A 12,707-nucleotide genomic window follows, 5' to 3' on the forward strand; every position below is an offset into this window, starting at 1 on the left:
CGCCTGCGCGCAACGCCCCGTGCCTGCGCACAACGCCCCGCGCCTGCGCGCGACACCCGCGCGCCCCACGGCGCCTGCGCGCGGCCCCGCATAGCGCATGCGCACGGCCCCCCACCCGCCGCTCCGCGCCTGCGCACGACGCCGTGCGGCCCCGCCCTCGCCGCGCCGCCCCCCCCCCAGGCCGGCGGGAAAGGCAGGCGGCGGCGGGCGCGTGACACAAACAAATCCCTTTATTGCGAGCGGCCGAGCGGGAGCGAAACACCAAAATAAACGTTTTCCCCCAAATCTTCGCTCCTCGCCGTCCTCTGCAGCATTTTTCTTCCACTTAACAGGCGTAAGGCGTGGTGTCGCAACATGTCAAAACGTGATTATGCGATTAAAAAAAAAAAAAAACCACAAGAGTGTGTATAATTCATTACGAATGTCACATCCACGGCCAGGCTGGGCGCGCGGGGCCGGCTCTCCCTCCGCGCCGGGCACGTCCGCTGGCTCTGCAGCGATGCAGCAGCCGGGTCCATGGCGCTGTGCGTGCTCGTGCCCGCGGCTCGGGCCGCACGCGGGCCGCCCCTCTAGGTGATGATGTCCAGGAACTCCTCCAAGCTCCTCTTGATGTGCGGCGGCTGCGCGGCGGCGTGCGCGAGCAGGCTGGGGCCCATCTGCGCGAACAGCGCCCGGGACAGCTTGGCCGTGGCCGTGCGCAGGCTGCCGCCGGCGCCGCACAGGGAGCCGCTGGCGGCCGTGCTGCCCAGCAGGTGCCACAGGACGACGAGCACCTTCTGCTCCACGGCATGCGGCTTGCGCGGGTACAGCTCCGTCACCAGATCTGCGCGACAGCGACAGCGTCAGGCACCCAAACCCACACCCGGAGCCGGGCCAAAGCGGCCAAGCAGCAAAGCGCAGCTGGCATCTTATGACTCCCCATCTATCCCGAAAATATCCGGTCCCTATTTGAGTTCAAGGAACAGAATAGCCGTATATTATAAGTACATACAAGCTGAAGTATTTTCCCCACTTGCACAATAAAATCATGAATTAAGTATTTGCAGGCAAATACCTGTCATTTTGCTAGAACGCATATGTACATAGTCTCCTGATGTCTACTGCAAATTCCATGAAAAAATCCAGAAAGAACTGAACTGTTTAGAGCTGATGATCAGTGCTGTTCACCTAAGTCACACAGTTTAATTTCCTCACTATTATGCAAACGCCTGCCCTCAAAATAAACTCTATAATGCTTGCCCTTGTTCACACCTTGTTCACATCAAAGGAGAAGTCAACATTCTACCATAATTTATTTAATGTTGATAATTTCCACTATTAAAATATGTATGCAAATTCTATTGAATTTTATCTTTCTTTTAAAAAACCCCTTTGAGTACCCGTTTAGGAAGAGCACCACAATGAAGCTTGCAGTTTCTGTGGTGAGTGCAGCTCAGTTTGCCTGCTGAACCCCAGTAAGGAGTATCAAGAGCCCCAGAGGCAAAACCGCAGCGCTCACAGGAGGTATCCTGAGAGAAGAGGGCATCTTCCCTGCTGGGAAACCTGAAAAGAAATCTTTTTTTTTTTGGGGGGGGGGGGCATATTCCACTCTTTTCTTTCTGACAGGGGTATGAAGGAGAAAGAGGGAATATGACCTGGAGCAAGTAAGGGAATTAAGCAAGACAAGGGCTCTCCTCAGCAAGCCCAACTGCCCACATGGAAAATCCTGTGTTTGCCCAGGAGGCAGAGGCAGGCGAGTCAGAAGCCAAGTCGCAGTGCAGCACAACAGTCAGACACCGACAGAATGGAACTCGTTACAAAAACGGACTCAGTCTCTCCATTTCGGTAGTAAAGCCAAGCAAAACTTCAGGTAGTTATGCAACTTGCAGGGGATATCTGACCATATCAAAATCTTTTGTTTTGCCAACACCAGCTTCTATTTACACTGGGAGGAGCTGAAATTTGACATTGCTGCATTATTAGTGCTTGTCACTATTGGGACTGAAGGGCAGATCTGCAGGGCAACAGCCCTGTAACCCTGATCCTGCAGTGAATTTGCATCATGAGGACGTATACAAATAAACAAACATGAAAAGAAAAATGGAACTTTACCAGCGAGCTTTTCTGTCATGTCCTGTTTTGCTTTTCCGTTCAGAAACTGGGCTTTTGTGCAGAATGGCTGGAGAAGCAGATAGTTGTCTAAATTCAAAGAAAAACACATTAGAAATCACAATATCAAAAAATGGAAATAACAACCTTATTTATTATATAGCAACTCCAAGAAACAAGGCAATGTATTTTAAGGGTATAAAAGCATAAAGGCATATTCTTAATGACCCTGAAATTCTCCAACAGTCTGGCAGCATGGAATATTTTCATTTACTGAAAATATTAAGATTCTGCTCCAAAGCCAAGATAGTTGAGAATTAGCTATGGCTTTTAGAAATGAGCAAAAATCCAGTTCTCTGATCTGCTTAGAAGTCTCAGGAGTTTGACAAGCTTCTGAGTAATGAAACACTCACTATGACAACATAACAAAAGCACCTGCACATCTATGATCAATCCAGCTAACTACATTTTTTATTGGATTGGCAAAACACTACAAAATTAAGATGACATGTCTTTTTATGAAACCGAGAATAAACTATTCTTACACAATACAGTGTCTGGATGGGAATCATTTTAAGGACCAAATCTTTACTGTTAAAATTTAGCTAATGCAATTAACTCTTGAAAAAATAATAGTGAGTAAATTACCTAAGTGTTGACATAAAGCCTGAATAACATTTGTAACAGCTGCATAAATCCCTGGATTTTTGGAGTTTAGGTTATTGTCTACCATGGCAGGAATCAGCATGTTGATCACAGGCGACAAGTTGTCTTTCAGCAATGGAATCATCTTGTGCATCGTCTCCAATGCCACCTGATTCACTTTACTATTAGAATCATGCAAGCGAGACTTGAAAGCATCAAAGATCTGAAAACAACAGCCAAACAGCATTCACTGGAATTAAAAACTGATGGTTGAAGTAGATATTAAATTTCCTGCTCTATATTTACTCTTTCATTGTCCATCTTCTCAAGAGACAGCTCAGCTATGCAAAAAAAAATGGGATTTTATTCTGTTACCAAGCAAACCGACATTTGATATTTGCCTTCTGTGTATAATTCAATCGTACCCAATTTAACCTGATTTTGAATCATTCCTAATACATCAGCCAAATGTAATATGACTAGTATTATTCTGCAAAAACCAGTATTTTTAACAAGTCAAACTTCTATTGGGCTAAAAGAACGTTGACCTTGAGCATCTTTGAGCCATACGTTTCATTTCCCCCGCACACCCTGAGGTGGGTCTACTCCGAATCCGTGCGTGTCATTCCGACGTGCCGGAAGGTGCCGAAGTCCGTTTCTGCCTTTCGGAGCTGTAAGTAACAGGTATCCTCACAGAAAAGCTCTTGTCCCAACTTCTCACAATTTGCTCATACTTGGACTATCACCTGACAGTTCCTAGATCACAATTCTAAACTTCACCTCTTTTAGAGGGGTATCCAGTCTTAATTAAAAGATTTCAAAATCATTCGCAGGTGGATACTGGAAAGTTTCACAGCAATATTTGACAGCTTCAAAGCAAAGACATCGTTGTTAAAAAGCAATCTGATTTCTACTTTCAATCCATCTATCCTTAGTTGACAACTGTTGGATCTCACAGTAGTTATTTTTCTTCTACAGAAAGTCCTTTCTTATCGAAAACAGTAAGTTCCTGAAGCTGTTACCACAATGAAGACACTTCCTCATTTTCTTCCTGCGCAAACATGCAGCCAAATTTTAACTGTATGTGTTTCAGAGACAGATTTTCAGATCTTGATTTCTCCTCCTAGACCTTTTTGCGATCTGTTCCAGTATTTTAATCTTTCTTCCGCAGCGGTATAAGAGAAACTGCACACATTATTCCAGAAACAGTCCCGTCAATAGGGACTCTACATGAAAGCTTTCAGACTCCTCCTATTTACTTCCAACTACCTTCGTAGCTCATGTTATCCCTTTTTAAGCATAACTGACCTGTTTCTTGGTGTTTTCTTAGAATCTCTTTCAATGTGCATGTCTGATTAATACGATTTTCAGCAGAAAATTTAGTGGCAGTAATTTCAAGACTGTTGAAGTAGAATGTTTTTGGACAGTTACCTTCACAATGTTTGCAACAACAAGGTCTTGATTGTTCTCTGTATCCGACAGCAGCTGCTTAATTCCATTTATTCGATCACGGAAGTCTTTTGCATTCAATAAATCTGTAATGACTTTAACATATTCCACAGTTTCTAGTGAATTATGAGGGACTGTTTTTCTTGGAACTTCACGAGCTTCTACAGACTCCCTACTGCAAAAGAAAGATGTTAAGTTATTCAGGGCACCCACAAGCAATCTGGAACAGGAGTCTTTAATCAAGACACTGCCTTTCAGCAGAAGTACAGGTGTCAAGAGCATACAGAAATATCTCGTGATGAAGGAGGTCTCTCACTTTAAATATGCTTATTTTAAAAAAGTAACTATTATTTCCTCGGCCTCATCCCACATTCCACTGTAACGCATCCATCCCTCCACACACGAGCAGCTTCAGCTGGGCAGGAGCTTCCCTGGCTGCACGGGCACCCGCCACGAAGGCACCTTCAGGCTGCCGTGAAGTTCAGGCTGCAGTTCAGCTAAGTGGAATGATGAGGCCAAGGATCTAAGCAGGAACAATTTCTTTGACCAATAAGTGCTAACAGATGAATTTTATCATTGTGAAAAACAGCAAGAGTTTGAAGGGTTTCAAAAGTTAAAAGTGATGAAGAGTCTCAAGTGCTGCAGCTTGACTGAACAGACTGAGAATCTCTTCCATTCTGTTAAATGAGTCTGACTAATGAAAGCTTAATGACTCCAATTTATCTGGAGACCAGATGAGTACCTTGTGTCTGCAGACCAGTTCTGATAGATTCCCTAGCTCACTTGTTAACACTTGAGCAAAGCCTTTTATGGGGCATGAAGCATCTTCGAGTTCAAGCCCGTTAGCTCTGAGTACAAAACTCGGCACCAACATCCATCTGCCCTGGGCAGAACGCAGTGAGGAGCATCTCTTATGTGGAAATGGCCATGTAGCTTCACATGCCAAAGCAGGAACACACCATGAAGCCCAGAGTAACCACCTCGAATAGCAGAGAGTGCGTGACAGAAATCTGCTCCTGAATAGGGGCATCTTCCTAAGCCTGGCACTAGTCACAGCCCTACAAACTCTATGTTCTTAGATACAGTGTTTTTTTTTTTTCTTCCTTTTTTTTTTTTCCTAAGTCAAAGGAAGGCCTATTAGAAGAAACGAAAATGGGGACCAATGTGTTCTAGAATTATCATCACCCCAGTTAAAATCTAACTGAATCCTTAGTTGTCCAGATAAGCACACAAAGAAATAACCTGATCTCTCAATGTGCTGCAGCTACCACCATCTGAACAGCAGCATCTTGAGCCAAGTGACACGGGTCAACTGTGAATTCCATGTGCTTTGTACTGTGTATATTTTCATATGCAGCTGATAAAATAGATCGGCTTTAAAATGCACAAAGCAACTTTAATATTAGTAGTTTAAAAGGATTTATCCAGGAAATACTAAGTTTCACCCTTTCCTTCAGGTATGTTTGATTTTCACAAATTTGTCTTGTCTTGTGCAGAGGTCTGTTACTAGCAGGGTAGAACACGCAGTAAGATCATTACCTCTCAGTGACGTTGAGAGCATCTCTGGAAGTAGAGGATGACCTTGAATGTCCAACACTACTGGTATGGGAACGTCTTCCTTTTGCTGAGGGGGTATCTAATGGCATCTCCCCCAGACCCTGCACAGAGATGAAAGGATTTACTAGCGCTGCTGGGGACTCTAACAGAGCCAAGTCTAACAGCTGTGCAAGATGCAACAGCAAAGGGCAGCTCATTCACGTATCTGCAAGGAGCTCAGCTGCTAAGCAGTAACTTGCTCCGCGGCAGTCCCCTGATTACCGGCAATTCTCTGAACACACCTTTCCCTTCCCTGTACCTAACAGCTACTAGCACAAGTTTACACTGCTCACCTGTTCAGCAAAGGTTTTTTTCCACATACCTTTTGACGTAGATTGTTAACAGACTCCTTAATGTAAGGCAAGTCCTTGGCTGGCACACACTTTTCAAGCATTTTATCAAAATCAGGATGAGTCATCATACTGAAGAGCATCTTTCGCCCATAATACCTGCAAGGCAACAACCTGTGATGTACAAATCTGTAACCACAGGTTTGCTCCATGACTCCATTGACAATTAGACCCTTGTCACTTCAAAACATGGAAGTGCAGGAAGATGGTTATCCATACACGCAGCCTTCCTGCGCCCTTCCCATTCCCGGCACTCGTCACCTAAGAGCAGCGGAGCGCGCTGAGGAGTGCGGCCTCCCTTTCGGTGCGGAGGTGCCTGCTGTCTGGACCGGGGCAGCGCAGCCCTGGGGTCCCAGCACGCGGCCCACGGCGGGACTGCCCGCGTGGCCCTGGAGCGCCCTGCGGAGCATGGCCGGGCTGCCCTGACGGCACGCGCCACCCCAGCAGCCACCCCAGCCCTGCCAGGACAGCGCCGGGACGCACGGGGGCTCCGGCTGCCGCGGCGGCCTCCCCCGAGCCCCCGGCACCGTCACCAACCTTGTTTCCTGCGAGCCGTCCTGCGCAAACCTGGCCGTGGCCGCCAAGACCCTGTCGGTGACATCCTTGGTTCCGCAGAGGATCCGCGCCGGGCCCATGCGCTCCACGACGTCCGAGAGGTGCTGCGCTGTGCATCTCCTCACCGCCGTGTGCAGGTGGCTGCGGAAAAGAGAGCGCTGAGCGCGAGGCCGGGCCGCCCGCTGTGCCGAGCGCGGGCCTGCTCCGGCGTCACCCAAAACGCGGGGAAGCGGGAAGGGGCACTGAGCCTTTCTGAAAGGAGAACCCATCGAACCGAACTTCGTTTCAGACACTTAAAGATGTAACTACCAGAACGCAGAATAAGAAGGGAAAAATCAATGTCCTTTTTGTTTAAAGACAGTTTCAGTCTCCTGCCTTCTTACAAGGCAGAATACTGCAGCTCTGGGATTGTTTAAACAGGTTATATTCTTCTTTTTAAAGTCAAAAATTTCATTTGCCTAAAAATAATAGTAGAAATAATTTTAGAAAGATCCTATTAACAAGTTCTTTCCAGATATTTTATGAAAAACAAATTCCTGTGCTCTGACCCACATCTTGTTTATTTTATATCATTTTAAAATTAAATAAACCACTATTCTACTGACTTATAAAAATCTTGCTAAGTTTACTTCATACAAAAAAGAGATAATCAAATACCTATGCCGATGGAAATAACGGAATCAATTTTCAACTTGTGTAGCAAAGTAACCTTGTGTATAAACTATGCTGCTGATCCCACATGAGTTTGGAGTACACAGTTCAATTCCACAAATTCAGAACATTCACATTTTACTTTCATCTTGGATAAAGAATGCTATTTTAAGATGAGTTTTACTGCACAATGAGACATTTGTATGGTTTATCTTTCATAATAATGGAAAAACAGACCTAAAGCAGGGAGCTAAGGAAAAGAACTGACGCGCTAAGTCCCGGCGGAGGCTCCCGGCCTTTCAGACAGACGCAGGATCCAGCGCTCCCCCAATGACTGTTCCTGTTTCGTCAGGATCTCGGTGTTCCGTAACCCCACAGAGCGCCAGGGCCCCTGGAAGTGAGGGCAGCAGGAGCCCCGCACACCCAAGTGGGTCCCACAGGCGGCTCCCGGCTGCGCAGAGGCTGCTGCCCGGATCTGCTAAAACAGCAAAACGCAGCGACTCGGAACCCTGTCCAGGCTGCAAAACCAGCGCCACGACTTGGCTGCCAGGCCGCTGAACTCGCAAACGCAGCGATGCTGCTGGTCATTCCTGAGCAACCTCATCAAAACCAGCCTTGGCACCTGCACTCACATCCGCAGAGCAGGCAGCGCTCTCTGGGGCTTCCGGGAGGGAAAGCAGCACGGAGGATTCCTAGCACGTGAACTGACTGCAGACCAACAACTAAAGCTAAAGAGCTCGCTGGACTGACACGAAAAGCCCCCGCTCCCCACAAATACCTGCTGCTCACGCAAAACAGTTTGAAATTTCAGGGTATGCACAAGAACCTAAAATTAATTGATACAAGAGGAAATAGGACTTCTAGATCTCTGAAATACTAATGCTGAGATTTCAGTTCTAGCCCTGCAATCATAATCTCGGATCAAGCACCTACTTAGAGAGGAGGTTGTTCAGCAGTAAGCCAGTATCTTTAGAGCAGTGTCACAGAAAAGCAATCAAAAATGCTTTTCATCATTCAGAGGATCTGCAAAATTTATTCTGGAGATCTTCAAACCCGCTTGGACGCAGTCCTGTGCCACGTGCTCTAGGTGACCCTGCGTGTGCAGGGGGTTGGACTAGGTGACCTCGAGAGGTCCCTTCCAACCTTAACGATTCTGTGATTCTGATTCTTATTGGCAAAGTCAGAAACCATTTCATAGCTGATCAGGAATCAGTATAGGTACCTCTTTCTGAGTTGCAAGCGCTTATGATCACAGTAGACTTGAAATGTAGGCACCAGAAAATACACACTGGAAAAGATCTTAGGAATTTGTAAGGCAACCCGTAACTGTTAACTTGAATGCAGAAGCTGTGGTGAATCTAAGCAACTCAACCTATAAGCAGCATTTAGTATAATCATGCACGTGCAAAACCTCAAGCTTTCCACGTTAGAGTGAGGAAAGGGATCGTTCTTCTCCCAGATTTCATCTTTGAGTATAATTCCTACATTCCTACTCCAGGCTCAAGACACGAGAGCTCCACGTGGCCCACAGGGGCTTTTCTGCTGGAAGGTCAGAGCTGCATGAAGTCACTGGAGGGAAGCTGCAGCTCCCGGGGCTGCTGAGGCCAGAGCTGGTGGGTCAGGCATTAGAGACACCCCGTGAGCCTTGAGCTCAGCCACCTCTCAGAGCAGAGGCGTCTGAGCTGCGACGCTCCTGCTTCCAATGCTGTATTCAGACTCCCAGCTCAGACCATTTTTTTACACATAAGGTGTAAGAAAATACTATTGCTTCTACTGCAGAGGAAAGGGCTACAGGAAATAATCCAACTACGAAAACATAAATGGGAGCTTGTCAGGTGCAAGGTACTCGAGAACAGTAACAGGCCAGCATCACTTCCAGAGAATTGAAGACAAAAGACTATCAACCAGTTAAGTCTAAGAGAGGAATATTAACTGGACCACCATGACTGCATCCAGAGACATCCAGCTAAAAATCATTATTCTAAAGAAAAAGCGGCGTTGAAGAAGAGATCAAAGAGCCTTTTGGCTGCAGAACGAATGGCAGATGAGAATGCTAGCTGAGCTTTCCTGGACCACGCAAAACAGTTTCTTGGGACTATCATATTAATACTCAACAGAACTACTGAAGTCCTGCAAAACTACAAGGAAATATAAGCAACAGCCTATTTTTTACATAATGCAGAGGAAAGAGTATGTGTGGGGGGAACCTGCATTTTACTTATATACCAAAAGACATATTTCATTGAACAGAAGTTTTGCAGAAATAAGTTACTGTAGTTTTAATTTTGGGGAAAAAAAGATTTAAATAATTACTATACTGTTTAATCTATTGATAGGTTATTTCTCCATGAAGTCTTGGTAAGAATTACCTTTGCCCTCCATTTATCAGAGAACAAAGTGCACGTGCTGGAGTCACGTTATTAACCATAGCCTTCAGTGCTTTGTCTACATCTTCCCTTATAAAAGTGTTGGATTCACCAGCTTTGTGCAAGAGGACTTTTACTGTATTATCTAGTTCTTGATCCATGTTCTTTTTCAGGTAGGTGAACAAATCCCCTAAACAGACCACAGCAGCTCGAGAAACACCTGAGCGTAAATTCTTGACCTGCACACAGAAAAACCCAAACAAACAATGAATATTGCTTATAAATATACTTAAAATTAAGTAAAGCTTAATGTTTCCCATAATAATTTTTAAATAATTTTAAAATCAAGTGAGAAGTAAATTTCTTACTTGATTCACAATGTGTGAGAATTAAAAAGCATTAGAATGTTTTAAAGCATAATCTAAATGCCAGGAATTCACATAAATTGTTGGTAGCTGAAGTAGGAGCTGCTTCGCTGAACTATAAACTCATCCTTTAGAGAAAGTCCAAAACAGAGAAAATGAATACAGATGAATATACTATTTCATGTCAATGTATCTCTGAGGTATAAAATACATATACACACATACACATACATAGTCAGTGCAATATTCTGATACTAAAATTTAACCTCTTGAGCCACAGCCAGACTTGTTTCATGCAGCTTTACAGTCAGAATATCCGCATGGTAGGCAGACAAACATCTCACAAAGTTCAGACCTTCAATTTTCTTCTCCCTAGTTAAAGTAAATATTTAAATTAAATACACTTGCAATTTTCTCACAAAAACTATGAAAGATGTAGAAAAACTAAGGAACCAAAGAGGGAGCAAATTAGCTTGTAAATAGCAATGACATTTAAAACCAGAAATTCTTTCACAGTAGGTCTGTCCTTTGATGTGGTTTTAGGGCTGCGTTAACATACCAGCCTCTAAATCCTTTCCTGCAATTCTGGCCTCACCTTACAGTAGAGTAAGAAAAGGATTATTTTTCTTCGCAAAACTGAAAAGGCAGCGCTGTTCTCACCATGAGAGCTGCAGGAAAACCTTGTATTCCACAGAAAATAAATGAGAGGATACTTACTGGAGGGGACCCTACACAAGGTAGGGCTTAGACTTCAAAAAACAAGTTTCGGAAAATACTAAGCATCATTCTACAATAGTTACAATTTAAAATAAATTCACACTGAAAACTAACTCTGTATCTTTCTCATCTATCCCTTGGAAGGTTGGCAGCGTGCTGGAAGCAGGCCCCGAGCCTCAGGCAGGCCGCTGGGGCTCCGAGCAGAGGTTTGCACTCACCAGTCATCATCAGCTAACAGCCTCAGTGCTTCTGCCAGCGCCGTCTCGGGTCTGGAGAAGGGCTGCAGCTCCGATGGGTCCATTATTTCCGGACTGTGAGTGACCGACGGGGTCCGCTCTTTATACTGCCCTCGAGCTCCAAGAGAAGCTTCATCTGTAGAGCCAGAGAGGACACCGAGTAATTAGCATCATCTGAAGAAATCGGTCCTTCGAAGGAAGGAAATATAAAAAGTTCGAGGTTTATAGCGGTTGCTGCTACTAAAGGACCAAGATGACTACAGGACAACCTCTCTGTTGCATCCTCCACATATTAGCACAGCTGAATGAAAACCTGCATACAACCACCCGCATGCAAATACCTGCACACAACTACCCACCTACAACTACTGCTTTAAAAAGTCACCAACACAAGTGTAGTTTGTTTGTTTAAAAGAAAAACACAAGCACAATGTGTTAAAACATGATGTGGTAAAACAAACAGCCTAGGTAAGAATTTATCTCATAATGTAAATCGAAAATCACTGTGTTTAGTTCAATGCTATTTCAGCTTTCAGAACAAATTTGATGGACTAATCTTGTGCTATAGAACAAATATTATCTAGTTTCTGTTGTTTGAGGAGATGGAAAATTATAATTGCGAGCAATTGGCTACTGAGAAATAATTTTGTAAGGTATATGGTCATAAAAATAAGTAAGCACCACAAAGTAAATGTTGTTAACAGACAATTTTTAGTCCAACGTACAAATGAATTCTATTTTATACACGATAATAATCAGGTTCAGTTTATTGTAGCACAAAGTTCTTCTTATATTTGGAAAACAAATTCTTTTTGACTCATTTTATCGTCTTATTAAAACCAGTACTTTGCCATATTTACAATGCATTTTTATTTCTCCCAGTATTAGAGACGGCTGGGAAATTCCCAAGCCTCTGACCATCATGGACACGAGCTCGTATTCTGAAAAGCTTCCACTGTGCATCCTACAGGCACCTCAGCGAAAACCCAGAAGTGTTTTTCTTGGGTCAGGAAGCATCTAGAGGAAAGCCAATTTTCCACCAGTATTTTACATCATTTAAGTCACTGAGCAAGGAAAGAAACCTCTAGTGTTTCAAACATTTTCCTAACAAATTACAGTTGAAAAATATTTTGAAGTGTCAGTGGTGAGTTCTATTCCCTCTCTCCCCACTCTAATCATTTTCTAGAGCATCTCAGGCCAACCCACTTCACAAATAAATCACACCAAGCCTGATTATAGTTTGGAACTCTCACTCTCCATTCATCCACAAACTTTCTAACACAGCCTTTTACATCTGGTTTGGTCATTTGTGTTCGGTCACAGCTTACCAGTGTCCAGCAAGGGCGAGCATTGTGTCTTCTTCAAACTGGATGTTCTTTTTAACAAAGGGCTCAAGACAATGTTTTCTAATGATGAAGATTCACCTCTTGATGATGCCAATAGATCTCCATAGAAATCTAGAAAACAGAAAGAAATATCCAAGCTAACAACAAAATCGGAAAATGGAAATGGCTCGTATTTTAAGTCCTAACTTGCTTTTTGTATTCTTTACTAATTGCAGGGTTTCAAATATTTCTCCTAATCGCTTTCCATTTTTTGTACTGCAAGACCTATAAAAAACGTTTGGAGAGCACACAGCAATGTAAAAGTCACTGAAGTCATGCCTAAGGGTCATAATCTTTAACAATT

At 44.1% G+C, this 12,707-nt stretch overlaps 1 protein-coding gene across 1 annotated transcript in view; it reads right to left on the bottom strand.

The window, feature by feature from the left end:
- Positions 1-558: 558 nt before the first annotated feature.
- TOGARAM1 (TOG array regulator of axonemal microtubules 1) overlaps positions 559-12,707 on the bottom strand; it is a 32,263-nt gene continuing 20,114 nt past the window's right edge. The window contains exons 13-23 of the mRNA XM_088533795.1: positions 12,347-12,475; positions 11,001-11,154; positions 10,332-10,437; positions 9,704-9,939; positions 6,666-6,824; positions 6,101-6,227; positions 5,722-5,840; positions 4,165-4,354; positions 2,737-2,956; positions 2,092-2,178; positions 559-823 (exon numbers count right to left, since the gene is read on the bottom strand). Coding sequence (XP_088389921.1) covers positions 570-823; positions 2,092-2,178; positions 2,737-2,956; positions 4,165-4,354; positions 5,722-5,840; positions 6,101-6,227; positions 6,666-6,824; positions 9,704-9,939; positions 10,332-10,437; positions 11,001-11,154; positions 12,347-12,475 — 1,781 coding nt within the window. The 3' untranslated portion in view covers positions 559-569. The remainder of the gene's footprint in view (positions 824-2,091; positions 2,179-2,736; positions 2,957-4,164; positions 4,355-5,721; positions 5,841-6,100; positions 6,228-6,665; positions 6,825-9,703; positions 9,940-10,331; positions 10,438-11,000; positions 11,155-12,346; positions 12,476-12,707) is intronic.

The sequence above is a fragment of the Tinamus guttatus genome, unplaced genomic scaffold (genome assembly GCF_059628265.1).
Source record: "Tinamus guttatus ecotype Peru unplaced genomic scaffold, ASM5962826v1 Tinamus_guttatus_pri_ptg000522l, whole genome shotgun sequence".
NCBI classification, from domain to species: Eukaryota; Metazoa; Chordata; class Aves; order Tinamiformes; family Tinamidae; genus Tinamus; species Tinamus guttatus.